Genomic DNA, 27,904 nt, shown 5'->3' with positions numbered 1-27,904 from the left:
CAATACCTAGACTTAGTCAGCCTCCTTGCACCTTTCCCCCAGTCCTTCTAAAAGTCAGCTATCATGTCCCTTTTCTGCTCTTGGTCCTCCAAAAATCCCCATATAGTGGTTCATGGCAGAGTAGTTAAGAGTTCTGGTCCCTCGTCATGTGAAGAGGGAGAGTGAGGGAAGACTAGGCATAGGACACAGCCTGAGCAAATGCACAGAGGTAGGAGAGTACAGAATGTGTAGTCATAGGAGATTAGACAGGAAAAGTAGGACCCACTCACCACGCCTCCCTGCCCCTCACAATGGCAGGACTTTGTAGGACTTCACAAAATTTTTCCTTCTTAACTTCAACCTATTTTGGGAGGCAATTTCACTTTGGATCCTAATCCTATTACACTGCCTCTTCAAGCTACCCTTGGTGATGGGTGTCCATTCTCCTGTAAACTCTCCTCTCTCTGGGATTGCAGGACACCCCTTCTCTTGTCTGGTTCTCCTCCTGCCTTGATGACTGCTTCTTCTTAGTCTCCTTTGCTCCTCCAGATGGGCCTGGCACAGAGTAGGAATTTAAAATGCTTCTGGACTGACTGGGCACTAAAGTTGCTAGGAATGTAGCAGCTCTGCCTCAGGGGCACCTGGGCCACCCCAGGGTGGCTCACTGAACACTGCCTGGATCTTGGCTGGCCTGGCCTGCTTGGCCTTGCCTTCTTTCTCAGACCAGGCCTGGGGAGGCCTGCTCTACTCACCTGTAGTCACTTCCCACAGGATCATAGCTCGAAACGACCTATCAGTGGCAGAGGAGCTGTTGTTCCTGGGGGTGATCTGTCACCTGATGTTCGCCATGGGCAACCGGGACCATAGCAATTCGCAGCGCCTGGCCAGTCTCACCTTGGAGGTGGGCGTGGGGCAGGGGCTTCAGGGAAGGGCTGGGGAAGAGGGCCCTGGAGTGAGGAACCTCAGGATTGGGGGTGGGGATAGGGGAAAAGTGAGGCCTAGGGCATGGAGTGGGGGCTGGGGGAGAGGGGGCTAGGACTATGGCCGGATCTCCTGGCTCTCTGCTCATGTCTTCCTCTGCAGTACTTCGTCCAGACATTTCCCTTTGTGGAGGAGCAAGTTCGCGCTGGCATGGGGGACAGTTTGTTTAAGCTTTTCATGGTGATCTTCCCCTCCCCTCACTCCCCCTTTGCTCCCTAACTCCCTTGCCGCGCCCCCCCCCCCCAGGGGTCATCGACTTCTGGCCTTGCTTCTCCTAAGGCTTCCCTAACTCAGGAACCAAACCCCTGGTAGGCCTCCAGTTGGCTCTGTTGCACTCACCTTGGTGAGCCTTAGGAGGCTAGGCTGGGTTGGAGCCTGGGCAGCTTGTGGTTCTTGACTCAGTGCTCCATTCTCAAGTCCTGAGTGGGCTCAACCCTGCCATGCCTCTCTGTGGCTCCTATTTGGCCCAAGGCAACCCAGATCTCATGGGAACGTCCCTGAAGACCACAGAGCCCCCTCCACCATCCCCAAAGCCACCCTCACTTTCACACCCCCCATTTCCTAGAGCAATGCAGAGGACTTGTACATCAATATGGACAGCATCCAAACTGACATACTGGCCACCAACAAGATCAACATCCCTGAGGGTGAGATAGGCTCTAGAGGCTGGAGAATGGGCTTCAGGTGGGATAGGAGTACAGCCTGGGGACTCACATCTGCCTCTGACTTCCAGCTGTAGACATCTTCTCTTCCAAAAACCCCTTGACTAATTGGAAGGATATAGGAGCAGGAGGAGGAGAGGAGGAGGCGGAGGAGGAGGCGGAGGAGGAGGAGGAGGAAGAGGAAAAGGAGAAGAAGGAGGAGGAGGAGGAGGAAAAGGAGAAGAAGAAGGAGAAGGAGGAGGAGGAGGAGGAAAAGGAGGAGGAGGAGGAGGAGGAAGACAAAAATGAAGAGTCAGCTAAAAGTAGTGAAGAGCAAATAACAGTTCAATGAAATTGCCCCACCTTTGGCCTTATACCCTTCATCTCTGCCTGCTGGCTACCCACCAAACAGGAAAAAGGAGGTTGATTCAGTGTAGAAGTCCTGAGGAAGGGAGGTTTTCCGCCATGGGGTGGGGGTCCTTGGTTACCCCTCTAATCCCTCTTCTAACTTCTGTTAGACTTCTGTGTCTAAGGGATGTAAATCCAATATATGGAGCTTAATCCAATAAACAGGAGTTTCCTTTCTCAGTATACATTGCTTTTGTGATGGTGTCTATATTCCCAATTCTCAGTATCTACCAGTTTGGACAGAGAACAAATATAAAGGTCTTGCTCTCTGAGTTTAGAGTTTTTTTTCTTTTCCCTACATGCTCATCTAAAAAATCTGTGTGATTGAACCTCAGAGATGAGTTCCTACAGTTTATGATCCAGCCTTCAAAGATGAAAATTTGGGAATTTCTGGAAAGCTGTCCTTTATCTAGGGTGAAGCTTTCAGAGTTCAAAAGACTAGGCCTGAGGTGGTCGAGACAGCAGGGTAAGAGGAAGCATCAGAATCTAGTTCTCCTCCACAAAGATCAGACTAAAAGTTGAAGGAAAAACCAATAAGTCACAGTGAGTCATTTTTCCAGTCCAAGGTAGCTTAAAGAGATGGACAGGAAAAGGTCTGAACTTTGGAGAGGGGATCAGGCCTGGAGTGTGCATGGCTCTGGACCTTGAATAGTCACAAACACTGGCCCCAGATGTAAGCTGAACAAGTAGTAAGTCCTTCTAATCTCAGAGGCAGCAACTCAGACCAAAGGGAAGCTAGAGTTCAATTTCTCTAAATCTGTAGTGCCTCCCAGAAGGCTCTCTAATAATGGCTAAGTCCAGCAGTCTGATAAAACTTCCAATCCTAAACAACCTGATAGACCCAAACCTGGGTCAGGAATTTGCAGAGCTCAGACCAGGAAGGCAGTGAACAAACCTTCTCCCAGATCACATGACTTTGTGATCACTGAAAGTATGCAGGAGGATATAAGAGGACAAGAGCTAAATCACTATTGATTAGAGAAATGCAAATTAAAACAATGACATCCATTAGATTAGCCCAGATGAGAAAAAAGGAAGATGATCAATGTTGGAGAGGTTGTGGGAGGATTAGGACATTGATGCATTGCTGGTGGAGTTGTGAACAGATCCAACCTCTCTGGAGAACAACATGGAACTATGCCCAAAGAGCAATAAAACTGTTCATACCCTTTGACCCAGCAATTCCAATTCTAGGACTATATCCAGAGGAAATCATAAAAAATAGAAAAGTCCCACAAGTTCCAAAATATTCATAGCAGCTCTTTTTGTAGTGGAAAAGAATTGAAAATGGAGAGGATGCCTATCAATTGGGGAATGGCTAAATAAGTTATGGTAAATGAATACTATGGATTATTATTCATTCGTTTATTCATTCCCATAAATGGGTATGGCTAGGTGGTGCAGTGAATAGAACACTGGCCCTGGAATCAGGAGTACCTGAGTTCAAGTCCCGCCTCAGACACTTAATAATTACCTATTACCTAGCTGTGTGGCCTTGGGCAAGTCACTTAATCCCATTGCCTTGCAAAAACTAAAAAAAAAAAAAAAACCCCACAAATGGTCTGACTCTAGAGAAGCATGGAATGCTTATGAGATCTGAGGCTGAGTGAAGGGAGCAGATCCAAGAGAACAATGTACACATGAACAACATTATGAGATGAACAAGCTTGATGGAAGCAACTCCTCTTGACAGTCCAGAGAACTAGGACAATTGTATTAGACTGGTAATGGTCTATGTTATCCCCAGCCAGAGGAAGAAAAACAAAACAAAACACAGGAAGAAAAACGCCCCTACCAAATCTCATGAACATGTTATAAAAATTATCTCTTATGTATCTCTTTCCCTTAATCCGAATTCCTCATGCCAAAAATTACTAATTTATAAATATTTTTAACAAAATAGGTATGTAAAATGCTAACCTGATGTTTCTTACTGAGGGGATGCAGGTGGGAAGGAAGAGTGGAGGGAAATCTTGTAACTTGGAAATATGCATGTACAAATGGTTAAAAAAATTTTTTAAAAGTAAATTAAAAAATAAAACAGAAAAAAAAGAGGGCAGGAGCTGCTCAGAAGCATGCAAATCCTAACGAACTAAATCCACAGTCAAAAAAGAGGCTAGAAGAATGAGGAAACTGGTAAAAAGAATTACTGTTCTGAGCCCAAGACACAGGAAAATCTACCAGCAAAACTTCAACTATCAATGCAGCTCAGAGCAAGTCCAACAAGAATTCCTAGAAGAGTAAAAGTGAGATGAGCAGAACCAGAACATTGAACATCCTAACAGCAACATGGGGTGATGTTTCTGTGGCCAAAGAAAGAACTATGGAGTTTGAACAAAGACCAAAGACTATTACCTTTAATTTTTTTTAAAGGTATCATATTTTTTCTATCTCATATATTTTATTTTTTCCTTAAGGATATGATTTCTTTCTCAACACATTCAATTTTGATCAATGTATAGCATGGAAACAATGTAAAGACGATCAGATTGCCTTCTGGGGTGGGAGGGAAGGGAGATTGGGGGAATAATTATAAAATTCATGAAACAAAAGACTAAAAGCAAGGAGATAAAGATTTAAAAAAACAAAAAAGGAATAGTAGAAAAAAAATGAGAAAGAGGTAAAAGCAAGGAAAGCAATATGAAGAGAATTAACAGCCTAGAAAAACAAGTACAAAATCTTACTGCAGAAAATAACTGCTTAAATTAGATGTGCCCACACACTGGAAGTGAATGACTCTAGGAGATATCAAGAGATAGTCAAAAGACTGAAAACATGGAAGAAAAACTGACCTGGAAAACAGATTGAGAGATTGAAGTAATAATGGACAACCTAAAATCCATCTTCTGTCAAGAAATCATAAAGGAAACTATCTTACAACCAGAAAGCAAAATAGAAATTTAAAGAATGAACCAAGGGACTGACTAGATGTGGTACAATAGATGTAGTAGCCCTGGAGTCAGGAGGACCTGAGTTCAAACCCAGCTTCAGACACTTAATAATTACCTAGCTCTGTGACCTTGGGCAAGCCACTTAACCTAAAATTTAAAAAAAGAATCCAGTTGCACCTCTTGAAAGAAACTCCACAACGAAAACTCCCAAAGATATTATAGCTAAAATTCAGAAATTTCAGATCAAGGGAAGAATAGCCAGAAAGAATTTAAGTACCAAGGAAGCACAAACAAGATCACTGGACAAGGTAGGTCAAGTAAAAGGATTATCTTAATGAGGATAGGCAAGTAGATAGACCTCCAGACAAATTAGGAGACTAGTGGCTCACATTTGAAATTTACTCTCATCTGAACTGGTTAAAAGAAGAATATACACACACAGGTGGATATGGAAACACATTTCACTCAACAGGGTAAAAGGAAAGAAAAGGTGGACATGGAGAGGAAGAATTAGTGGGGATGGAGATCAAATTAGTCCTTAGCAAAACAAATTCTCAGGAAATAACAAAAATGTTTACAGCTATTTTTGAGGTAACAATGGGAACCTGGGAGGGGTGCTCCTCAATTGGGGAATGAACAAAAAATGATATATACATAGAATGGAATACTTTTGTAAAGCTAGACTCATAATGACCAACCAGGATTTCATAGGATCAATGAAACATACTACCCACCAATAGAGAGGAAGGACTCAGCATGCAGACTGAGACAGAAATTTAGGATATGGTCAAAATGGAAATTTGTTACCATTGACTACACATGTGTGTAATGGGTTTTTTTCCTTCTTTCAATATTTAAAACAAAATAAAAATCTATATATAGATCTATATATGCCCACATATACGTAATGCACACAGTAAGAGAGGAGGGAGGAGAGGAAAAAAGGCGAGAAACTCTGATCAACACAGTGAGGAGTCACAAGTCTGAGAACTTGTGATGAAAAACGCTGCCTGCTTCCTGACAGAGGTGATGACCTCAGAGTGCAGAATGAGGCATTTTTTTGACATGGCTAATGAGAAAATTTTGTATTGATGGCCATAAATGTTTGTAATAGTGCTTGTTTTTTCATGCTTTCTCAGTGGAGGTCAAGCCAGGGAAGTGGGAGGGAGAGAAGGATGATCTTTGTTTAAAAATAAAATTTAATTAAAAAAGATTCTAACAGAGCTTAAGTTAGAACACCACCTTCAATTGAATGTTGTAGACTCAGCTGAGAAAACTGTAGTTTCCTACTGGGTTTTAAAAAACTAATCAGACAGGGGCGGCTGGGTGGCAGTGGACAGAGCCCTGGAGTCAGGAGGACCTGAATTCAAATCCAGTCTCAGACACTTAATAATGACCTAGCTGTGTGGCCTTGGGCAAGCCACTTAACCCCGTTTGTCTTGCAAAAACCTAAAAAAAATTTAAACTATCCTGTTACGTGATGGCTGGGGGAGGGGAATCCCCTAAGAATGTCCAGGTTTTCCAGCTTCCAGCAGTTCGCCGTCCATCCACCAGGGGGCACTGCGGCAGGCCGGCGCGGGGATCCGGCCTCCGTCTGGGCGGGGCCTAGGAGTTTATTGATTGACATCCTACCCCCCCCCCGCCCGCTGCCCCACCCCCTCCCGTGGCTTTCCCGCCGCCGGCCGATGGCGGAGCTGCGCGCCCAGAAGGCCTCTAGCGCCCGGGCAGCGGCCCGGCGGACCCCTTCCGGAGGGGACGGGATGGCGGAGGGCACGGCCAGGCCGCTCCGCCCGGAAGCCCGGGCTTCCCCCTCCCCGGGCCCAAGGCCGGCATGCCAGGCCCCTCCCCAGCCCCGCACGGGCCGCAGCGACCAGACCTTCCGGCCGGGCCGGAAGGAGGCGGGGCCGCACGGAGGCGGGGCCGCACAGGCGCACTGCGGCCCCCGCGGGGAAGCGGGGAAGACTCCAGGGCACGCAGAGCGCGGAAGCGGGGAGAGAGCTGGGGCGGCCCGCGAACTACATTTCCCAGGAAGCACCGCGCGCGGCGACGGGGCGGAAGCGCATGGACGCGACGCAGGGCGCAGGACGCAGGCGCGCGGGATTTAAACGGAGGCGGTTGGCGGAGGCTACGCTTGAAGGAGAAGGCGGCTCTGCCGGGGCCGCCGCCGCCGCCGCCGCTTGGAGACCCGTCCGACCCCCGAGCCCTCGCCGCCCGGCCCGTCTCTCGCCCGCCCGGCTCGCCATGGACGCTACTCTGCTCGCCCGCCTGCTCCCCGGCCTGGCCATCAAGATCCAACGAAGCAATGGTGAGGGCGCTGGGCGGGGCCGGGGCGGGGCCGGGGGCGGGGCTCGGCCCCCTCTGCGGGTTTGGGGGGTGGGCGAAGGAGCGGTCCTGGACGCCCCCCAGGACCGAGGCCCCTCTGAGGCGTCAGCACTGGTGATGCCACCCCGCCCTGGGGAGGGGGCGGAGGCCAGGCCTTCCAGACGCTGGACCCCCCCCTTGCTCGCTTGGGGCCACTTCGGCCCTCCGGCCAGGGTGCCCGGGGCTAGCGTGCCAGAGCTCAGCTAAGGGCTGCTTGTGGCCCCCGGGCCTGCTGGGGTGCCCTGCTGATTGTGGGGGCTCCTTACCCCATAGCACAGCCCTCCTTTGGATTTGGAGGCCTTGCTTGGAGCATGGCATTGCCCGAAGGCCCATTAGTTGCAACTTTGCATCCTGAGGAGGAAGGGAGCACTGAGCTTCACTTACCCCCCCCAATTCTTCCATCCATATGAGGCTCACTCCCTCTTTCCTGATATAATCTTGAGGCAGATGAGGGGTGCTGGCTAGCCCGGGGGCCCCTACAAGGAACGTCGTGGCTTCCACTGATCCTTCCTTACATTCGTGTCTCTCTCCTCAGGCTTGATTCATAGTGCCAAGGTCATTACGGTAAATCTGGAGACATCCTCTGTCACGGTGGAATGGGCAGAAGGTGGCTCTACCAAGGGCAAAGAGGTGAGTCGGGCTATGATGACTTATTTACAGAGAGGCCCCTCCTCCCCAGAACTCCAGCCTGTGGTAGTCTGACTTGGCATCAACTTTTTTTTATTTAAGGCAATGGGGTTAAATGGCATGCCCAAGGCCACACAGCTAGGTAATTATTAAGTGTCTCAGGCTGGATTTGAACTCAGGTCCTCCGGACTCCAGGGCCAGTGCTCTATCCACTGTACCACCTAGCTGCCCCAGTAGTCTGACTTGGACCTAATGATTGCTGTTTCATCCCCTTCCATGCAGCCACAGGGATCATCCATGTTCTATGAGAAGGGACTTCCCTTTAAGTTGTCAAACATTTAGATTTCACATTTTATATAACAGGCAAGGTCAGAGCCATACTATACTCAGCTCCTCAAGGACCAAATCTTTGCAGGCAATATTCTCAGCCCTTAACATGTGAACTAGAGAAGGGAGTTTTGGAGGTTTCAAACTGACAGCCCTGTAGAGAGGTGGGCTGGGAGATGCCAGGAAGGTGGCAGGAAAAACTTGCTGGAGACACAGCACTGACGTCATTGGAAGAGCTACAATGGCTGCCAGGGAGAGTCTGCCCACAGAGGTTGGGTAGGACCATGAGCTGTCAGATGGAATGGGGATTTTCTCATTCAGGTACCATAATGGACCAGATGCCTCAGCAGGTGACCCCCCTCCCACCTCACATATTGACACACTTCCCCATTACAGTTTCCTCCTCAGCTCAGAGATGTGATGGGTTTTAATTCTCTGATTAAGAGAAGGATGATCTTGGTTACCATAAATATAAAGGAATTGAAAACCTACCAATTATCATTAAAAGACTGGAGGAGGGGGCAGCTAGGTGGCACAGTGCATAGAACACCAACCCTGGAGTCAGGAGGATTTGTGTTCAATGCTAACCTCAGACATTTCACCCTATTGCTTTATATAAGTAAATAAAAGTCTGGAGGAAGGTTTAGGTAAGGATGACAGTCAGAGAAGGGAGAAGACCACCCTAGCTCAAGGAACTCTTCCTCTAGAGTCCATAAATATATTTCTTAGGGTCTGATGGCTTGAAGTATTTCAATGTAATTGATGTCCGTTGTGATCCAATTTTTTGCATGCATTTCAAACCATTAGGCTTCATGAAACAAATTTTTTCTTTCTTTTTTTTTTTTGCAAGGCAATAGGGTTAAGTGACTTGCCCAAGATCAAACAGCGAGGTAATTATTAAATGTCTGAGTTTGGATCTGAACTCAGGTCTTCCTGACTCCACTGCACCCCCTAGCTTCCCCGGAATTTGTGATATTTCAAAATTGAAGAGCCTTTGTTCTAAGATCTGAGATGGTAGGGGTCTTCCTCAGACTAGAAGGCAGAAAAGTTCAGTTGGACGTATCTTATCTTGGAGAGCCCTTTGATGCCCAGGTTTAGATGTTGCTACTCCAAGTCTGTTATTTCCTGTCTATGGAATGATAATATAATGGGGGGGATCGTTGAGAAATAATAACAGGCAAGGAGAGTACTTATTCCATATGGGGCGCTGAGGGGAGCACTCCAGCCTCGTCGGAGGGCTGGCATCAGTCTTTGGGAAGGAGGTGAGCTGTTAGGTGGGGGTAGTAAGGAAATCAAGGAGGATGCTCCAAAGGAATATTAAGTGAAGTTGGTGATCCAGAGGATTTTCAGGAAGAGAGAGGAAGACAGTGGTGTTGGCAGCAGTGTCTATATCTGTGACATTTGAGAATGCTGCTGTGATTGCTTTGTAGGTGAGCTATGCTTCTACCTGGGAGGCCTAGATGTCTCCTGGCCCAGAGGGACTCAGGTGCTTGGTAGTCCCATAGTAAATGTTCTGGAGAGGCATAGGAACTCTCTGGAGGGAAGCTCCCCAAACCACCAGTGAGGGGTCTTGAAGAGAGACTTTGTACTTCTGGTCACCAGCTTTCAGTTCGAACCCCTTACCTGGCCTTCAAGGGTCTCCCTGGACTGACCCAGCCCTGCTTTGTCCTCTGTTCAAGTGAGATGAATTCTTTACCTTGTGCTGTCTTCTGCAACTGGGGGAAGAGGAGGGCCGCATTTGAAGGACTGGGACAGTCTCTTCCCTGGACTTCCCTTGGTGGGCATGTCTTCCCATACCAGCTTCTGTGGGCACCAAGGGTCCTTGAAGGGACTGGCAGGACTTTGGTGTCTCCAGCTTGGAGAGACAGAACTCGGCTGTTTGCACCTGGCCATGTTCTGGCTCTCTGCTCCTTAAGTTAGGCCAGGTGTGGCTTTTTTGAACCTCCTATGATGTCACGCAGACAAACCTGATGGGGCCTCCCGGGGCCTGGGATTGTGACCTCGCCACAGGCAGCAGCAGAAGGGAAAGTTAAGGTGACGGAAGAGAGAGGTCAGGTGCTGCACAAGGACAGCTCAGCCTGCCAGTGTTGGAGGCAGGTTGCCAAGAGAGCCAAGCTGAGCCTTGAAGGCATTCACCAGGGCTCACCTGAGATACTTGGAGCCGCTTGCCCACTGAGAAGGCCAAAGCTGACAGGCCTGCTTCATTGCCCTGGGAGGAGGAGTGTGGGCCAGTTATCTTCCAGGAGAGCTGCTGGCATCCTGGGGAACTAGCCAGCTGCCTAACTTCACCCTCATTCACTCTCCATCCAGTCATGTTTATTGTGAGCAATAGATGTCTGCCCTTGGGCCAGCATTCAAAAAGCTTCCCTCCTTACATTTCTAATCTCCTATTGAAGATTAGCAGTCTGCACCTCTTCAGGATGAGCTCTTGGTGGGACTTTCCTGCTTGGGCTCCTGGCCTGGATGGGAGCAGAGCCCACGACTCTGTCCCACTCAGCCCTTTGCTTGCTTCTTGTAGATTGAATTTGAAGATGTGGCAGCCATCAACCCAGAGCTTCTGCAGCTGTCTCCTCTTCCTGTTCACCCGAAGGACAGCCTTCCTCTGCAGGAGAATGTCGCTGTCCAGGTAGGTCACCCTCAGGGTGGGGCAGGGCTAAGGATGCAATAGAGAATGGCCAACACCTAGGTGTCCTCTTTGTGTTTTTTTTTCTCCCCAGAAACAAAAGCGCAGATCAACCCTCTCCAAAATCCCTGCTCCCAAAGAAGGTAAAAAAACAGTGGGCATTGACTAGTGTGTCCTGTGCAGCCCCTCTTGGCAGGCCTGATGCTGGAGCTGCCATTCACTAGTTTGCTCCCCACTTCTGCCTTGCTGCCACTGTGGGGCCATGGCTTCTGCACGGACAGCGTTGGATCCTCTGTCCCTGGCAGGAAAGCCCTTCTCTGACCAGGAAGCCAGTGTTTTCACTGGAGGCCCCTTAAGCACCTGACAGCAAACTACAGGCTCTCCAATCAGTCTTGACTGGTCAGTAAGTAGAGATTAACAACTTGGAGATGGCCAGGCATTGGGGCTACAAAGGAAAAGCAAAACCAGGACCTGCCTTCCTGGAGTTCACATTCTTATGGGGGACATACCACCTATCCACCCATAGAGAGAACATGGTGGCGCTACCAAGCAAAGGGACTAGGAAAGGCCTCCTGGTGGAGGGGACATTTGACTTGAGTTTTGAAGGAAGCTAGAGATCTTAGCCACGGTGGAGCTTAGGAGAGCAAGCATTTCAGCCACGGGGTTTTCTAGAAGAGTATTTTCTTCAAGAATACAAAAGATCAGGGCGGCTAGGTGGTGGTAGTGGATAAAGCATCGGCCCTGGAGTCAGGAGTACCTGGGTTCAAATCCGGTCTCAGACACTTAATAATTACCTACCTGTGTGGCCTTGGGCAAGCCGCTTAACCCCATTTTCCTTGCAAAAACCTAAAAAAAAAAAAATACAAAAAATCTGGCTTTTGGGGGAAATGGGAAGGGGCTGCCACCTGACTGGTGTCAGTCCACTTTTCTCATTGCTTAGCACCATCTCTGGGAAATCTATTATCTTCAAATCTGCCTTCTAGATGTCTCTCTGTGTCTGGGCTGTTGGAATGCCCAACCAGCAGTACTGGGGGAAAGGATAGGCATCATTTCAGGCAAAGGAATTTGGTGTATTTATAAGTCTATTGACCATCCTTCATGGGCTTTTACTGTTAATGCCTTTAGGATCAAAGAATACTGTCCATAGTTATCTAAAAGAAATCATGAGAACTAGTTTTTCTTGGGAGGGGTGGGTGTCATAGAATTCAGGAAACTTGTCCTTTTCATTCCGTGGGGCATAGTTGATTGTCTCGGGGAGTTTGGAACACTAATGAGATGCTTGTGTTCTCTGTCAGTTGAGTGCTCCTAGACCCTTTGGGGGTGTTTTTGCAGGTTGTAAAATCTTCGGAGAGGTTATATGATTGAATGGATCCCCTCCTCCCTCTCAACATTTATGTGCTCTGGGGGCCATCGATAATGATTTGACACCCCTTGAACTAATCTCTTGGACCCTATAGTTTGGTTGTAATATATGTTGGTGGTGAGAATTCCCTGTTGAAATCATCTCCTCTGGAAATTTAGACCCCAAACTTATTTCTCATTTTTCAGCTACTATAGTTCACTTTACTCCACAATTCAGTTCCACTCACTAAGTGCCCCCTGGGAGTAGTTATGGAATATATGGAGGCTCTGGGCATGGGACAATGCCCATCTGGCTCCTCTTCTGAGGGAAGGAAATGGAGGTAGCACAGGACTTCCCAGGCCAATCTTTTTGAAATCGGTCTGATGAGTAGTCCACTAGTGTTGACCCGGAGACTTCCATCCTGTCACGTGGGACTCTTGACCTTCTAAGGAAACCCATTTGACTGTGAATCGCCTTGGCCACTTCTACCTCAAGTCTCAGAGACCAAGCAGAATAAGTCCACATCCTCTTCCATATGCCGGCCCTTCGTATACATGCCCAGTTTTCACACATTTGCACATACACAAGTGGGCTCTTCTCCAGTTTGAATATCCTTTGGGTGGCACTGTATCCTTACCCTCTTCCTCCTCCTCACTACATTCTGGGCAAGCTCCTCCATCCAGTGGACTCTAATCCATTGTTGTCTGACCATGGTTGGAGGGCTGTGGGATTCTAATTATTCTGAGATCTCTAATCTTAGTGCCAGAGAATTTATTGATGCTTGGCATTTTATGATCTCCTTCAGCATGGATGACCCGCTACCTCCCTTAGCTTGTATTCAGGAAGGTTCCTTTAAACACCCATTTATCTTTGTGTGTGTGTGTGTGTACATATTTTATTTTGTTTTTTAAATTTATTTTTATTAAAGATATTATTTGAGTTTTACAATTCCCCCCCCCCAATCTTACTTCCCTTCCCCCCATCCCCCACGGAAAGTAATCTGTCAGTTTTTACTTTGTTTTCATGTTGTACTTTGATCCAAATTGGGTGTGATGAGAGAGAAATCATATCTTTAAGAAAGAGACAAGAAGTCTAAGAGGTAACAAGATCAGACAATAAGATATGTTTTTTTTTCTAAAAGGGAATAGTCCTTGAACTTTGTTCAAATTCCATGGTTCGGGGGCAGCTAGGTGGTGTAGTGGATAAAGCACCAGCCCTGGAGTCAGGAGTACCTGGGTTCAAATCTGGTCTCAGACACTTAATAATTACCTAGCTGTGTGGCCTTGGGCAAGCCACTTAACCCCATTTGCCTTGCAAAAAAAAAAAATTCCACAGCTCTTTATCTGGATACAGATGGCACTCTCCTTTGCAGATAGCCCAAAATTGTTCCCAATTGTTGCACTGATGGAATGAGCAAGTCCTTCAAGGTTGAACATCACCTCCATGTTGCTGTTTTATAAAGTGTTTTTCTAGTTCTGTTCATCTCACTTAGCATCAGTTCATGCAAATCCCTCCAGGCTTCCCTGAAATCCCATTCCTCCTAGTTTCTAATAGAACAATAGTGTTCCGTGACATAACATATACCACAATTTGCTAAATCATTCCCCAATTTAAGGACATTTACTTGATTTCCAATTCTTTGCCACCACAAACAGGGCTGCTATAAATATTTTTGTACAAGTGATGTTTTTATCACTTTTCATCATCTCTAAAGGGTATAGACCCAGTAGTGGTATGCTGGGTCAAAGGGTATGCACATTTTTGTTGCCCTTTGGGTGAAGTTCCAAATAGCTCTCCAGAAAGGTTGGATGAGTTCACAGCTCCACCAACAGTATAATAGTGTCCCAGATTTCCCACAACCCTTCCAGCAATGATCATTATCCTTTCTGGTCATATTGGCCAATCTGAGAGGTGTGAGGTGGTACCTCAGAGAAGCTTTAATTTGCATTTCTCTAATAATGATTTAGAGCAATTTTTCATATGGCTATGGATTGCTTTGACCTCCTCATCTGTAAATTGCCTTTGCATATCCTTTGACCATTTGTTGATTGGGGAATGGATTTTTGTTTTGAAAATATGACTCAGTTCTCTGTATATTTTAGAAATGAGTCCTTTGTCAGAATCATTAGTTGTAAAGATTGTTTCCCAATTTACTACATTTCTTTTGATCTTGGTTACAATGGTTTTATCTGTGCAAAAGCTTTTTAATTTAATGTAATCAAAATCATCTAATTGGTTTTTGGTGATGTTCTCCAACTCTTCCTTGGTCATAAACTGTTCCCCTTTCCATAGATCTGACAGGTAAACTAGTCTTTGATCTTCCAATTTGCTTATAGTATTGTTTTTTATGTCTGAGTCCTGTAACCATTTGGATCTTATCTTGGTAAAGGGACCAATTTATCTTATAACTGTTAATATCCAGCCTGTTTTTCCCAACTTAGTGATCTATGGATCTTTACTAACATATTGGCTATTTGCCTAAATCTTTGTGTCATCAGCATCGCTGTCTTCATCTAAGTCACTGCTAAAAATATTGAAGAGAACAGGGCAGTGAACAGGTCCTAGATTCCTGTGCTGAGGACTTCTCTCTAGTTGGATAGTGACCCATTGATGATTTTGAATTATCTCTGTGTCACCATCTTGCTTATATTTTGCCATCAGAAGACACTTCTGTATTCCTTGCAGCAGTTTAGGTAATGCTGTGTCTACTCCCTGATCTGATGGCCCTGTAACCCTGTCCATTAAAGAAATCAGTTAACTAAAATCTTCATGGCTCCCTGCTTTGGATTGCTCCCTTTCCTCCTCAGCCATCCCTTAAATAACAAGCGAGAATTCTGCTGAGACTCAGCAGTTAAAGTTTGAGGCTTCTATTTGTTCAGCCCACCCAGTTCCACTGGAATGCTCCTTTTCTCCATGATATTTTAGCTGAAGTGATTAGACTGATTTTGATTTGTGCGATTATTTTCCCCCATTGATGTAGAGAGCTAACTCCCAGTAAGTAAAGGCAAATTGGCAGCAGCTCAGCACCATAGACGTAGAAAGGTGCCCAAGAGTCCAGAGAGAGTAAGGGATTGGGTCAAGCATCACAGTTGATGTCAAAGGCAGAGCCAGGTCTTCCCGGCTCCAAGGCATTTATCTATTTTATCAAACTACCTTTCCAGAATTTTTTCGAAAATCAGCTCTAATGAGGCAGCTAGGTGACACCAGTGGACAGACCCTGGAGACAGGAGGACCTGAATTCAAATGTGGCCTCAGACACTTAATACTTACTTTGGGCAAGTCATTTAACCCCATTACCTTGCCCTCCCTCCACCCCCCAAAAAAATCTTGTCTGGTGTTTTCAGGATCCAGAGAGGGGTTGGTCCAAGTCTGATATCTTGATGTCTTTGAGGGTGATCCAGAGGGTCATTTTCCTGTTCAACCAACCACTTTGGTTCTGTCCTTGTTTTTTGTTTTTTGTTTTGTTTTGTTTTTTGCAAGGCAAATGGAGTTAAGTGGCTTGCCCAAGGCCACACAGCTAGGTAATTATTAAGTGTCTGAGACCAGATTTGAACCCAGGTACTCCTGACTCCAAGGCCGGTGCTTTACCCACTATGCCACCTAGCTGCTCCTGTCCTTCTTGCCCTAAAGAATTGAGTCTTACTCTCTTCTTCAATATCTGAATTCCATTTTCTCAGGCGGTCTTAGGCCTCCTTCCAGACCTCCATCTCAACTTGTCCCAAAGGTGTCTGTCTGCCTCTGACATAGGGTTTAGCTGCAGTTTCTGTCTGTCCTCAGCTTACCTGCTTACTTCATTGTACTCTTGTCCATTGCCTCCTTAGTCAAGACCTTTTCTGGGATCTGAATCTCTAGTATCTTATTTTGTTTCATTTTATTTTTATTTTTTTATTTCTTTTTTCCTATTTTTTCTCATTTTTTTTTTAATTTTGAGCTCAGATTTTCTACCTCCCCTTACCTTTCCTTGAGAAGACAAGAACTTTGATCTAGATTATAGATATGAAGTCACACAAAACACATATTTCCAAATTAGCCATGTTGCAAAAGAAAACACCAAAAATCAAACAAAATTGAAGTATGCTTTGTATTCATACTTCATCAGTTCTATCTCTGGAGGTATATGGTTTTTTAAATTATAATTATAAATCCTTTGGAATTGTCTTGGATCGTTTTGATCAGAATAGTAAAGGCATTCATAGTCAATCATCATACGATATTGCTGTTACTTTGTGCAATGTTTCCTGATTGCCTGTCTTCACGTCCATTCCTATAGGGCTTCTCAAGTTTTTCTGAAACCATCTTGAACAACAGTATTCCACTACAATCATACGCCACAACTTGTTTAGCAGTTCCACAATTGAGCATCTTCTCTGTTTCCAATTCTTTGCCACCCCAGAAAGATCTGTTGTAAATATTTTGTATGCATAGAATCCTTTTACTTTTATTTTTTTTTACTTTCTTTGGGATCCAGATCTAGTAAGAGGTATTGCTGGGTCAAAGGGTATGCACAGTTTTTATAGCCAAATTATTCTCCCAATTAGATCAGTTCAAAACTCCACCAGCCGTGCTTTAGTGTCCTAGTTTTCCCATAATGTCTCTAACATTTTTTATTTTTCCTTTTTCTCTCATATTAACCAATCTGATAGGTGTGAGGTCATTCTTCGGAGTTATTTTAAGTTTCATTTCTCTGATCAGTAGTTATTTAGAATATTTTTTGTTTTTTTATTAAAGATTATATTTATTTTGAGTTTTACAATTTTTCCCCTATTCTTACTTCCTTCCCTTAGAGCATTTTTTCATGTGACTTTCAATAGCTTTAATTTTTTTTGTCTGAAAACTGTTCATATTCTTTGACAATTTATCAGTTGGGAAATAACTTGTATTCTGATGATGATGATATTTATCCTTCATTCTCTCTTTTTTTGGGGGGGGAGGAAGTTTCTGTGGGCCATTGGATTTAAGTGACTTGCCCAGGGTCACACAACTAGTATCAAAAGTCTGAGTTCGGGGCAGCTAGGTAGCACAGTGGATAGAGTACCAGCCCTGGAGTCAGGAGTACCTGAGTTCAAATCCGGCTTCAGACACTTAATAATTACCTAGCTGTATGGCTTTGGGCAAGCCACTTAACCCCATTTGCCTTGCAAAAAAAAGTCTGAGTTCAGACTTGAACTCAGGTCTTTCTAACTTCAGGCTGGTACTCTATTATTGCACCACCTAGCTCAGTTTTTCATATATTTGAGAAATGAGGCCTTTATCAGAGAAACTTGCTGTAAAATTTTTCCCCCAGTTTCCTTCTTTCCTTCTAATCTTGGCTGGCATTCATTTTGTTTGTAATCAAAATTACTCATTTTTATATCCCATAATTCTCTTTATCTCATTTGATTATAACTTCTTCCCTTTCTCCATAGATCTGACAGGTAGACTGGTCCTTGCTCTTCTAATATGCTTCATGTCTAAATCCTGTACCCATTTTGAACTTACCTTAGTATGTGGTGTAAGTTGTTGGTCTGATCTAATTTCTGCCATACTGTTTTACAGTTTCCCTAGCAGTTTTTGTCAAATAGAGATTTCTTTTCCTAAAAGCTTGGATAGTTAGGTTTATCAAAAATCAGATTACTATGGTCATTTGTCTACCTAATCTACTCCACAGATCTCCACTGTTTTTTAGGCAGTACCAGATTGTTTTGATAAATACTGCTTTGAAATCTGGTACTGATTGGATACTACCACCATCCTCTCACATTTTTCTTCAATGATTCCCTTGACGTTTTTGACCTCTTTTTTTCTTATAGGTAAATTTGGTTATTTTTTTCTAGCTCTGTAAAATAATTTTTTGGGGAGTTTGGTATGGCACTGAGTAAGTAAACTAATTTAGATAGAATTGTCCATTTTTATTATATTATAACCTTGATGGATGCAACTCCTCTCAGCAGTTCAGAGAGCTATCCCCATATAGAAGAAGAAAAAGAAAACAAAAAAATTATTATATTAACTCAGCCTATTTGAGCAATGAATATTTCTCAAATTGTTTAAATCTTACTTTGAAAAGTTTTTTTAATTGTGTTCATATCGTTTTTTGGGTTTGTCTTGGCAGGTAGATTCTCAAGTATTTTATATTGTCTACAGTTATTTTAAATGGAATTTCTTTCTCTTCCTAGTTTGTTGGTAATATAGAGAAATGCTGATGATTTATGTATGTTTATTTTATATCCTGTAACTTTGCTTGCTAGTTATTTCAGCTGATTTGTCCACTGATTCTCTGGAATTCTTTATGTATCATCATATCATCTGCAAAGGGTGATAGTTTAATTTCCTCATTGCCTATCCTAATGGCTTCAATTTCTTTTTCTTCTCTTATTGGTTATAGTTTAGCGTCTTTCTTGACTGGTAATGTGCTGCCACCCGCTGGTGCCCAGTGTGCCTCCATTGCCCTTTTTGTAATCTCCTTGAATTCTTTGGAAACCAAGGTTTCTGGACTTATCAGCCAGGCAGCATTGTTGTCAAAACCTGTCCAAGATCTATGTGCCCAGGGGGCCACTCTGTGACTTGTCCATTCAGCTGACAGCCTTGTCCAATGGGCATTCTTTACCCATTTGGTTCTTCTAATTGCTAGGTTTAGTTTAAACTTCTTTTAGTGATTGCTGATAGCTCTCTGTGATAAAGAAGACTACCCTCTCTACACAGTCACTGATCCATTTGGGTTTGGTGTGCTAGACTTCCCTCAGTGAGGGTGGCTCCAATCTTATTTATTTAGAGTAGAAGTCAGGGGTTTGTCTCATGTTGTATTTGTTCTGAGTTGTCCATGTTACCTCTGTTACCTCTTCCAAGATTGTATGATTCTGAACAACTGTTTGGAGGATTGCCTTCCTGAAGCATCATTTTGTTCTATTCAAAGGTTTTTTTGCTGTTGTTATTATTACAAACAAAATAAGCTTGGCAGGCTCCTTCTAGTCACATTTCCCAGTGTCAGCTGTGTTACTGGAGTGATGTGGATGGCTATAGTTTCCTGCCTTATGAAAGGGTCCATTACCTTATTGTCTCTGTCCCAAGGATACCTCTGGAGATGGTGGCAGAGCCTATAGAAACTGGGAAAGTACATACTGGGAGCTGTTCTTGATATTCTTCTCTGTCATCTTTGTTTGGTGTAAGGCCTAAGGATTTATAGTTTCTTTTCCCCTGGGTACTAGGGACCTCTGCCCTATACCATCAAAAATTGTCCTCTCAGGTCATTATTAGTGAGTCATCTTGAGAGGGCATCAGCTGTTCTCCCTATTTTTTTCATCAGCATTCTTTTCTGTTTCCTCATTTAGCATATCAGGGATTGGGATGTGATAGTACAAATGAATTGCCTTCATTTACTCTTCCTGTATTGTTGAGTTTGGGTTTGATGGGTTCTGTTGTGTATACTAGCATCAGTCTTTAGCTAACTTTCTCCCTTTTTCTCCTTAAGATACTTTTGTATCCACAGAATTTCACAAGTTTTTTTTTTTTGTTTTGTTTTGTTTTAGGTTTTTTTGCAAGGCAAATGGGGTTAAATGGCTTGCCCAAGGGCACACAGCTAGGTAATTATTAAGTGTCTGAGACCGGATTTGAACCCAGGTACTCCTGATTCCAGGGCCGGTGCTTTATCCACTGCACCACCTAGCCACTCCTATCAACAGAATTTCAATCTTAAAATCATTCCACCTTTCTTAGCCTAATTTTTCTTAAAGATCTTCTTTGGACACCTGGTGCTGTCTCAGAACTGACTAAAACCTGATTCCCCCAGGATCAGAGGTTGAGAGTGGGAACCATAGGTTCCCTTGGGCTTGACTGGGGTCCTTTCCCTTTTGATCACTACATTCCAGTCAGCTAGATACCTACCATCCCTTCACCTTATGCCTCCCCAGCAGGCTTGTTCTGGGCTGCCTGTACTCATCATCTGCTTTTTCCTTCTGACCAGATGGGGAGATAAAGTCACAGCAAATGCAGCAGCTCTTTCATCATTGTATTTCTATCCCCAATGACTGGAAAACTTGAAATAGTCTTTGGTATTCTTCAGTCATAAAGATCATGTTTCTCTTTCCTCCTCCATTGACTTTCCAGACTCTAGTCTTGGGTTTCTAAATGGGAATATATATTGAATAGGGTTTTGATCTGTGATTTCAGTAGTATTAGAAAACTTCCTTGACTAAAGGAAATTGGCACCTTCTCAACAACTTTACAATCTGAGGAGGGAGTTGTCTAGGACCAGTATGTGTTAGAGAGGCCAGTTCTCTCTCCATTAACTCTATGCTACCTCTCCTGTGACTGTTACCCCTCTGAAAAAGGGGTAATTTTACATGTTCCCTGTCCCTTTTGATTAAGATATTAATAGCCTCCCATAGCCATCTTCTGGTCTTGAGTTCATTTACATGTTACAGAGGCCATGAGGTGGTGCTTACCTCTCTAAGTTACCTCTGGTTCCCTGTATTTGCCAGGGATGGGGTACTAGCTAGAAGGCCAGGCTTTTCTGTGGTTATCCTCAGCTTAGCAGGAGACCTGCAGAAAGCTGACAGGGGCTCCCCAAACCTGCCCTGAGACCTTCCCATCATTTTACCCCACTTTTCTCCTTTTAATTCCTGGAAGCCCTACACAGAGAGCCAGAGGGAGCATCGTTCAAGGATGAGATTGGTGCTCCTCTTTAAATTGAGGTTCGATGCTGCTCTGGGGACAGATTGTCCTCAGGATCTGTCCACTGTGACTTCTCATTGCCTCCCAGTTAAGCCCCCTCTGTGGAGCTGGAGAAGGCCACTTCATTAATGGTGCTGGTGAGTGGGGAGCTGTAGACCCTGCCAAGAGAAGATGTGAAGAGATCTTCAGATCTTCATTTTGTTCACTTCTCATGGCTTGGTAGGGTCCTTCACCCTCCCCGAAGCCCAAGCTCCTCTTCTCCCTCTCACAATCTCTCTTGGCCTTTTCCTTCCTTCAGCTCTGCGTGGCCGCACCACCCGGATGTCTGTCATTGCAGAAACTCAGAGGCTTGTGACCCAGGAGAATGACATGGAGGTAGATCCCTCTGCAGCTGCCAACACCAGGAGTCAGTTCACAGTTCCTAGTAAGTAACAAGCAGAGCCTGGCTTGAACCATTGATGACGCAAACATGAGGACTGGCAGGAAGAAGGGGGAAGTGAGCCACCTTGGGCTCAAAACTGGAACTTCTCTACCTCAAGGCCCCAGAGGGGGAGGGTATCTCCAAAGCTAAGGCACCTCTGCTAGACTCTGCCGACAGTGCTGGAAACCAGAGGCCCCTGGCTTGTGTGGGAGTATGCTGGGCAGGGACCTCGTAAGGGAGATAGAGACTGGTAGGGAGGCCTTGAAGGACCAGGCATTGGGACCTCTTCCTATTGGGAATGGAGAGCTACTAAAGATTTCTAAGCCTTGGGTGAGCTTGAGGAAGATGACTGACAGCATGTAGTGGGGCAGACTTTGGACAGAGAAGGCTGCAGGAAGAAGGAATGTGGACACAGAATGGCCAGGAGGGGGCTTGGGTCTGGAAGGCTCCATTGTGAGGAAGAAAGACTTCAGAGGGGGTGCCAAGACTTTGGGCCATGGTCACTTGCAGGACTGTGTTGTTCACAAAAGATGGAGAAGACTTTATGGGCGGAGTTGGAAGCAGAAGGGGCCTGGTGGTAATTGGCAATAGATGGGGGTCTGGCTTAGAGAGTGGCAACCTCTGTGCAAGTCCAAAAGAGGAGCTGAGATTTGGAAGCAGCGTGTGTGTGTGTGTGTGTGTGTATCTTGACTTGGGTGCTGGGCCTCCCATGTTTGTGTCAGACTCCTGCCATCACTTGCCTTTTCCCCCAGCTGCTCTCTCTCGTGCCCCCCGTGGTAGCATGACCGAGATCCCTCTGGCTGCAGTCAGTGAAACTGCGGAAGAACAGACGTCTTCCATCCGAAGCCACTCTGCTCCCAGCTCAGGTAGCTCCAGCGGTGGGCGGGGTCCCATGTGCTTAGCAGGGCACCCGGAGGGCCATGTGAGCTGGGAGTCAGCCACATGGGGCTTCAACATTCCTTACTGGCTTAGCTGTTGAATGGGCTGCAAGGAGACACACCACTTGTCTAGCCTCCTTCTTGGAGCCCCATAGATGGCAGCTAGCAGGGTAGACTGTGATCTTTCACTCATAGGGTCCTTCGGGAAAAGAAGTATAGCAGAGACAAGTGTCCTTCTCTCATCGAGTGACTGGGGATGGGCAGTGAATGCTAGCAATCCCAAGATGGCCAGGTCCTTGCCCCCAAGGGATGACCTTGTTTCCTGTCCAAAATTAAAGGGGCTACAAAAGAGGAATGACAAAAGGGGCTAAGATGAGTGAAACCATGTAACCTAGAAGCAGCTGAGGGGAGAGAGCCAGGAGAGTTTCCTGACCTGGGCCTCTAAGTAGGAGAAGCATTTCAGGAGGTAGAGATGATTTCTGTCACCTCCAAAACCATAACCACATGGCATTTCCTTTAAAATAACGCTGGAGTCTGTGCTCAGCAAGGACAGAAAACAGCAGGGCTGGGGCATGGAAGACTTGAGCTGCAGGCCTCACTCCAACCCCTGAAGTGGGTTGTGGCAGTAGGGGTCTATGGTCAGATGTGCTTTATGGTGATAACTTTGACACAAAGTACCCCCAGAAACAGCTGTCTTGGAAAGGTGAAGTTTGTCCTGAAGCCATCTCTAGACTCTTTGTGGATCTCAGAGAACAGAGCTGAAGGAGGTGGGGCTGCAGGCGCAGCAGGCCTACCCTAGTAAGTGATGTTGGGCTGGGGTTTTTCCTCCCTAGTTCGAAGGAAGTCATGCCTAGTGAAAGAAATGGAAAAAATGAAGACAAAACGAGAAGAAAAAAGAGCCCAGAACTCAGAAATGCGGATCAAGCGGGCACAGGTGCTTTCCTGGGCCAAACTGGGGATTTGCTTTGGGCCTTGGATATCCCCACCATCCCCTTCTTAGCTGAGATTTTATTGGGGTTTCTAGAGCCTAGATGCATCTAAGCTCTGCTTGGATGGGAATTCATTCTTTGGGACTGAATGTGAGTTTGGGTTCTTTAGGACCTTTGTTTAGCATCCTTTGACTATCATCCCTCACTTTTGGCCCTGGACCCTTTGGGACTTGTCTCACCTATGGATCTTTTTTTCTTTCTTTCTTTCTTTCTTTCTTTCTTTCTTTCTTTCTTTCTTTAATTTATTTAAGGCAATGGGGATTGAGTGACTTGTCCAAGATCACACAGCTAGGCAATTATTATGTGTTTGAGGTCAGATTTGAACTCAGGTCCTCCTGACTCCAAGGCTGCTTTTCTATCCACTGCGCCACCTAGCTCACCTATGGATCTTGAGTAGTTTGGGGGCCTCCTACCTCCTCTGGGGTACTTTCCAATACTCTCTGATGCAATGATCCCTTCCCCATACATTTTTGCCCCATAGGAATATGACACCAGCCTGCCCAACTGGGAGTTTGCACGGATGATTAAGGAATTCCGAGCTACTCTGGAATGTCAGAGACTCACCATGACTGACCCTGTAAGTGTGTTTGGCTCCTGCCTGGACAGTAGCCTTGCTGCTTTGCCCCCTGCAGGGATTGGGGACTGTATGGCTTGTCTTCCTATCACCCCCCCCTTCTCTTCCAGATAGAGGAACATCGGATATGTGTCTGTGTTAGAAAGCGCCCTCTGAATAAGCACGGTAAACCTGGGCCCTGCTATGGTTGCATGGGGGTTGGGGGGGGGGTGGCCCAGGCGTGTCTCCTGAGGCTACCAACCTGGGCTTTCCTCTTGTAGAACTGGCCAAGAAGGAGTTTGATGTGATCTCGGTCCCCAGCAAGTGCCTCCTTCTGGTGCATGAGCCCAAGCTGAAAGTGGACCTGACCAAATACCTGGAGAACCAGGCCTTCCGCTTTGATTTTGCCTTCGATGAAACAGCCTCCAATGAGGTTGTCTACAGGTAAGGGGGTCCTGCCAGCCCAACCTTGGGGCCCCCTCCACCCCAACCTGTGGGGGAACTCCAGACCCTTTGAGCCCCTGTGGGATTTTGCTTGACATTCTGGTTCTGCCCAACACAAATTGTGAGGTTTGGCCTTAAGCCCAAGAGGCATATTCCTGCACCAACCAGGATGGCAGGAGCCAGTGTTGATTAGGGCTTTCCAGAGGAGCAGAAAAAAATCTTTTCTGGCCCTTTGCTGTTGGTCATTTCAAAGACAGGCTCTGATGTGACATGGGAGTTTGGGGTTCGTCAAGCCTTTCCCAGTTCTGCCAAGTTAATAAAAGGGGTTAAGATATAACTTATCAGAGCAAGCCAGAGAGGGGGGTCAGGATGTGCTTTAGATGGCAGCAGCTTGCCCTCAGCCCCCAGCCTTCTTTCCTTGTAGGTTCACAGCCAGACCATTGGTACAGACGATCTTTGAAGGAGGAAAAGCAACCTGCTTCGCATATGGCCAGACAGGCAGTGGCAAAACCCATGTGAGTTCCACTAAGGGGCTGAACCCTTGCTAGGAGGCGACTTGTATACAGAGCCTGGCCTGGGAGCCTTCTCAGAGTGCCATCTTGTCCCTGAGTCTCCACAGGGAGGAGAGTGTAAAGGGAGAGGAGAGGGGATTCTCTTGGGTCTCTTGTTGAAGGCCTCCTGCTCTGTGCTGGATCCTGGGGATGGCCCCTCAACTCACAAAACTGCTACTTCCTTTTGTAGACAATGGGCGGCGACTTCTCTGGGAAAAACCAGAATGCATCCAAGGGTATCTACGCATTTGCTTGTAAGTCCCATGGAAGCCTTACCTCATATTGACCAATCTGAAATCCCTCCCTATCCTAGCCCAGGTCACCCCTCCCCATCCTTGCTGGAGTGAATGGCTGCTCCCTGGACGTTCCTACTTCCTGTCTCTTTCCTCTAGCACGAGATGTCTTCTTGCTAAAGAATCAACCCCGATACAAAAACCTTGGCCTCGAAGTTTACGTGACCTTCTTTGAGATCTACAATGGGAAGGTCAGTCGATGGGATGGAAGTGGGTCAGGGGACCCTGATCTGCTGTGAAACTGAGGGGAGCTCACCCAGGCCAGCAGCCCCTGAGAGAACTGCTCAGCTCTCAGAACTTGGGGCTCAGGCCAGGATTCCAGACAGTCCTAGTACCCCAAAGAGCTTTTCCCTTGGCAAGGGAATCTTTGCTGACCTTGACACCAAGCTTTCCTCGTGAAGGTTTTCTTCCCAACTGTTCTTCTGACCCAGCTTCCTTCCCTAGCCCTCAGTACCCAGAGGAAGTGGAGTGGTAGGGGGAAAGGGAAGAAAAGTAGCATCTACTGGCCATCTCTGCCAGCTGTGCCCCTTTGTGGTGCTTATGGCCACTTCTGCCAGCTTGTGTGCCCTCTACTTTTCCCACTGTAGCTCTTTGACCTTCTGAACAAGAAGGCCAAGCTTCGGGTACTAGAAGATGGCAAGCAACAGGTCCAGGTAGTGGGGCTGCAGGAGCACCTGGTGGACTCAGCAGATGACGTCATCAGGATGATTGAGACGGGCAGCGCCTGCAGGTGAGGGGCCATGGCAGAAGAGTGGGGCCTGGCCTGGGCCTCCCTCTGGCATCCTGCTGTTGCTCAGGCAGCAAGTCCAGCTTCATTGGGTACCCCCGATGTCCCAGGCTCTGTGCTGAGCACTAGACCTACAAAAAAAGACAGCAAAGAAGAGGCTTGGGAAGAATGTGGGGTTTTAGCTGGTACTTGAGGGAAGCCAAGAGGCCGAGATGAGGAAGGAGGGTATCCCAGGTGGGCTCAGCCCGAGGAAAGGTCCTGAGATGTCAGGTCTGTGTGGAGACAGCCTCCTGGCCTGCCTTACTAGATCCAAAAGTACGAGGTGGTGGGAGTAAGTTGTAAAAAAGACCAGGACAGAGAGGAGGGGAGGAAATAGGTGATGAAGGGCTTTGAACACCAGACAGAAGATTCTGTATTTGAGCCATTCAGGTTACTGAGTGGGGAGGTCACCTAATTAGGAAAACCACATTAGTGGTTCAATAGAGGAAGGACTGAAGTGGGAGACACTTAAGGTTGGCAGAGCCAGCCCCAGACTGGTGCATAGTCCAGGTGTGAAGTGCAAAAGGAGGGAGGTGGGGGAGTGTTGAAAGCAGTATCGGGAGAGATGGGGCCACATTGGAGAGAGGAGAGATGCTGCAAAGGAAAAATCGACAGGCCTTGTCAATAGGCTGAGTTTGGGGAAGACAATCAGAGTGAAGAGTCAAGGATGATACCTAGGCCACCATCTTAGGGAGACTGGAGGATGATGGTGATACCACAAGTAACAGGGAAGTTTAGAAGTGAAAGAGGATTTAGGAGGAAAGAAAATGAGTTTTCCAATTTGGACAAATTGCATTTAAGCAACCATTTTGAGATGTCTGAGAGACAATTGGCAAGATGAGACTGGAGGTCAGCAGAGAGGAGTGGGCAGGAGAGGTAGCTTTGAGAATCACCAGCATTGAGATGGTCTTGAAATCTATGGGAGCTGATGGGTCACCAAGTAAAGTGGTATAGAGGGAAAAGAGAAGGGGGCCCAGGACAGAACCCTGAGGGACACCCAAAGTTAGAGGGCACGATCTGGGGCAAGATCCATCAGAGATAAGAGGAATGGTTGGAGAGGGAGGGGGAGAACCAGAAGGGAGGGGAGAGTGATCAAGAGTGTCAGAGGCTGTAGAGGTCAAAAGAGAATGAGGACAGAGTAAAAGCCTCTGGTCCTGGCAGCTGGGAGATGGTTAGATGCTTTGGAGAGAGGGCCTTCAGGAGAATGATAAGGTCAGAAGGAGTTATAAGAGGAGAGAAAGAAAAATCAGTTGTAGACACCGTTTCAAGGAGGATTAGTCATAAAAGGCAGGAGAGACATAGAGCACCAGTTAGCAGGAATGAAAGGATCAAGGAAGAGACAGAGGCATGTTTGTAGACAGTAGGGAAAGATCCAGTGGAGTGGGAGAGATTGAAAATAAATTAAAATGGGGGGCGGCTAAGTGGCCTGGAGTCAGGAATACCTGGGTTCAAATCCGGTCTCAGACACTTAATAATTACCTAGCCATGTGGCCTTGGGCAAGCTTCTTAGCCCCATTTGCCTTGCAAAAACCTAAAGAAAAAAAAAGAATAAATTAAGATGATGGGAGGCAGTGTGCTCCAGAGACAGGGTGGACCAGTAACAGGTAGAGGGGTTGGCCATGATAAGGGATGAAGCCACCTCTTCATGAGGGACAGATGGAGGAGGAGAAAGTGGCAGAGAGGCATGGGGGAGGAAAGGGGAGAAGACAAAGGTCATGCCAAATGACCTCCATTTTTTTTCTATAAAATATGAGGCAGCTTTCTCAACTGAGAAAATTGGAAGGAGGCATAAGAGGTTTGGGAGGGCCGCCATGGAGAAAGGGAGAGGAAGTTGAAATGAGAGGAATAGTAAGCTGGCGAGGGCCCAGTTGAGATTGAATTTGATAATGAGCCCAGGCAGAAGGAGCGTGTGATTCTTCTCTACCTTTATTCAGCGGTTGGTAGTGATCTATACGATCTAAGACTGAAGCTTGGGCAGTATGAGAAGGGAGCCAGTGGATTTCAAGAGAGTTGGTCAGTGTAGAGTTAACAGATTCACTAAGGGTTCAAAATGGGGAGAAAAACAGACTAGTGCAGTGATGGACCTGGGAGAGAACTGGGGGAGGGCGGTCACAGGATAAACAGCATGGGAATATCTATCCTGAGACAAGAGGGACTCCTGACTCTGGCTCCCTACTAAC

The 27,904-nt window shown here is 46.3% G+C and overlaps 2 protein-coding genes across 3 annotated transcripts in view; both read left to right on the top strand.

Annotated features, from left to right (window-relative positions):
• ARMH1 (armadillo like helical domain containing 1) overlaps positions 1-6,520 on the top strand; it is a 62,141-nt gene extending 55,621 nt beyond the window's left edge. The window contains exons 10-14 of the mRNA XM_074220857.1: positions 751-880; positions 1,063-1,140; positions 1,526-1,607; positions 1,694-1,779; positions 6,455-6,520. Coding sequence (XP_074076958.1) covers positions 751-880; positions 1,063-1,140; positions 1,526-1,607; positions 1,694-1,779; positions 6,455-6,520 — 442 coding nt within the window. The remainder of the gene's footprint in view (positions 1-750; positions 881-1,062; positions 1,141-1,525; positions 1,608-1,693; positions 1,780-6,454) is intronic.
• Positions 6,521-6,907: 387 nt separating this feature from the next.
• KIF2C (kinesin family member 2C) overlaps positions 6,908-27,904 on the top strand; it is a 32,411-nt gene continuing 11,414 nt past the window's right edge. Inside the window, exons 1-14 of one of the 2 annotated variants that reach the window (XM_074221587.1) lie at positions 6,908-7,205; positions 7,797-7,891; positions 10,734-10,841; positions 10,933-10,981; positions 21,128-21,253; positions 22,003-22,116; positions 22,962-23,062; positions 23,599-23,694; positions 23,802-23,856; positions 23,952-24,114; positions 24,539-24,629; positions 24,856-24,919; positions 25,058-25,149; positions 25,546-25,688. In XM_074221587.1, coding sequence (XP_074077688.1) covers positions 6,962-7,205; positions 7,797-7,891; positions 10,734-10,841; positions 10,933-10,981; positions 21,128-21,253; positions 22,003-22,116; positions 22,962-23,062; positions 23,599-23,694; positions 23,802-23,856; positions 23,952-24,114; positions 24,539-24,629; positions 24,856-24,919; positions 25,058-25,149; positions 25,546-25,688 — 1,541 coding nt within the window. In that variant the 5' untranslated portion in view covers positions 6,908-6,961. Of the gene's footprint in view, positions 7,206-7,796; positions 7,892-10,242; positions 10,537-10,733; positions 10,842-10,932; positions 10,982-21,127; positions 21,254-22,002; positions 22,117-22,961; positions 23,063-23,598; positions 23,695-23,801; positions 23,857-23,951; positions 24,115-24,538; positions 24,630-24,855; positions 24,920-25,057; positions 25,150-25,545; positions 25,689-27,904 lie in introns of those variants that run through there. The other variant, XM_074221588.1, reaches the window with a different exon arrangement.

This window comes from Macrotis lagotis, chromosome 2 (genome assembly GCF_037893015.1).
Source record: "Macrotis lagotis isolate mMagLag1 chromosome 2, bilby.v1.9.chrom.fasta, whole genome shotgun sequence".
Taxonomy (NCBI): Eukaryota; Metazoa; Chordata; class Mammalia; order Peramelemorphia; family Peramelidae; genus Macrotis; species Macrotis lagotis.
The sequence above is the reverse complement of the archived record's forward strand: the minus strand, read 5'-3'. Positions and strand labels throughout refer to the sequence as shown.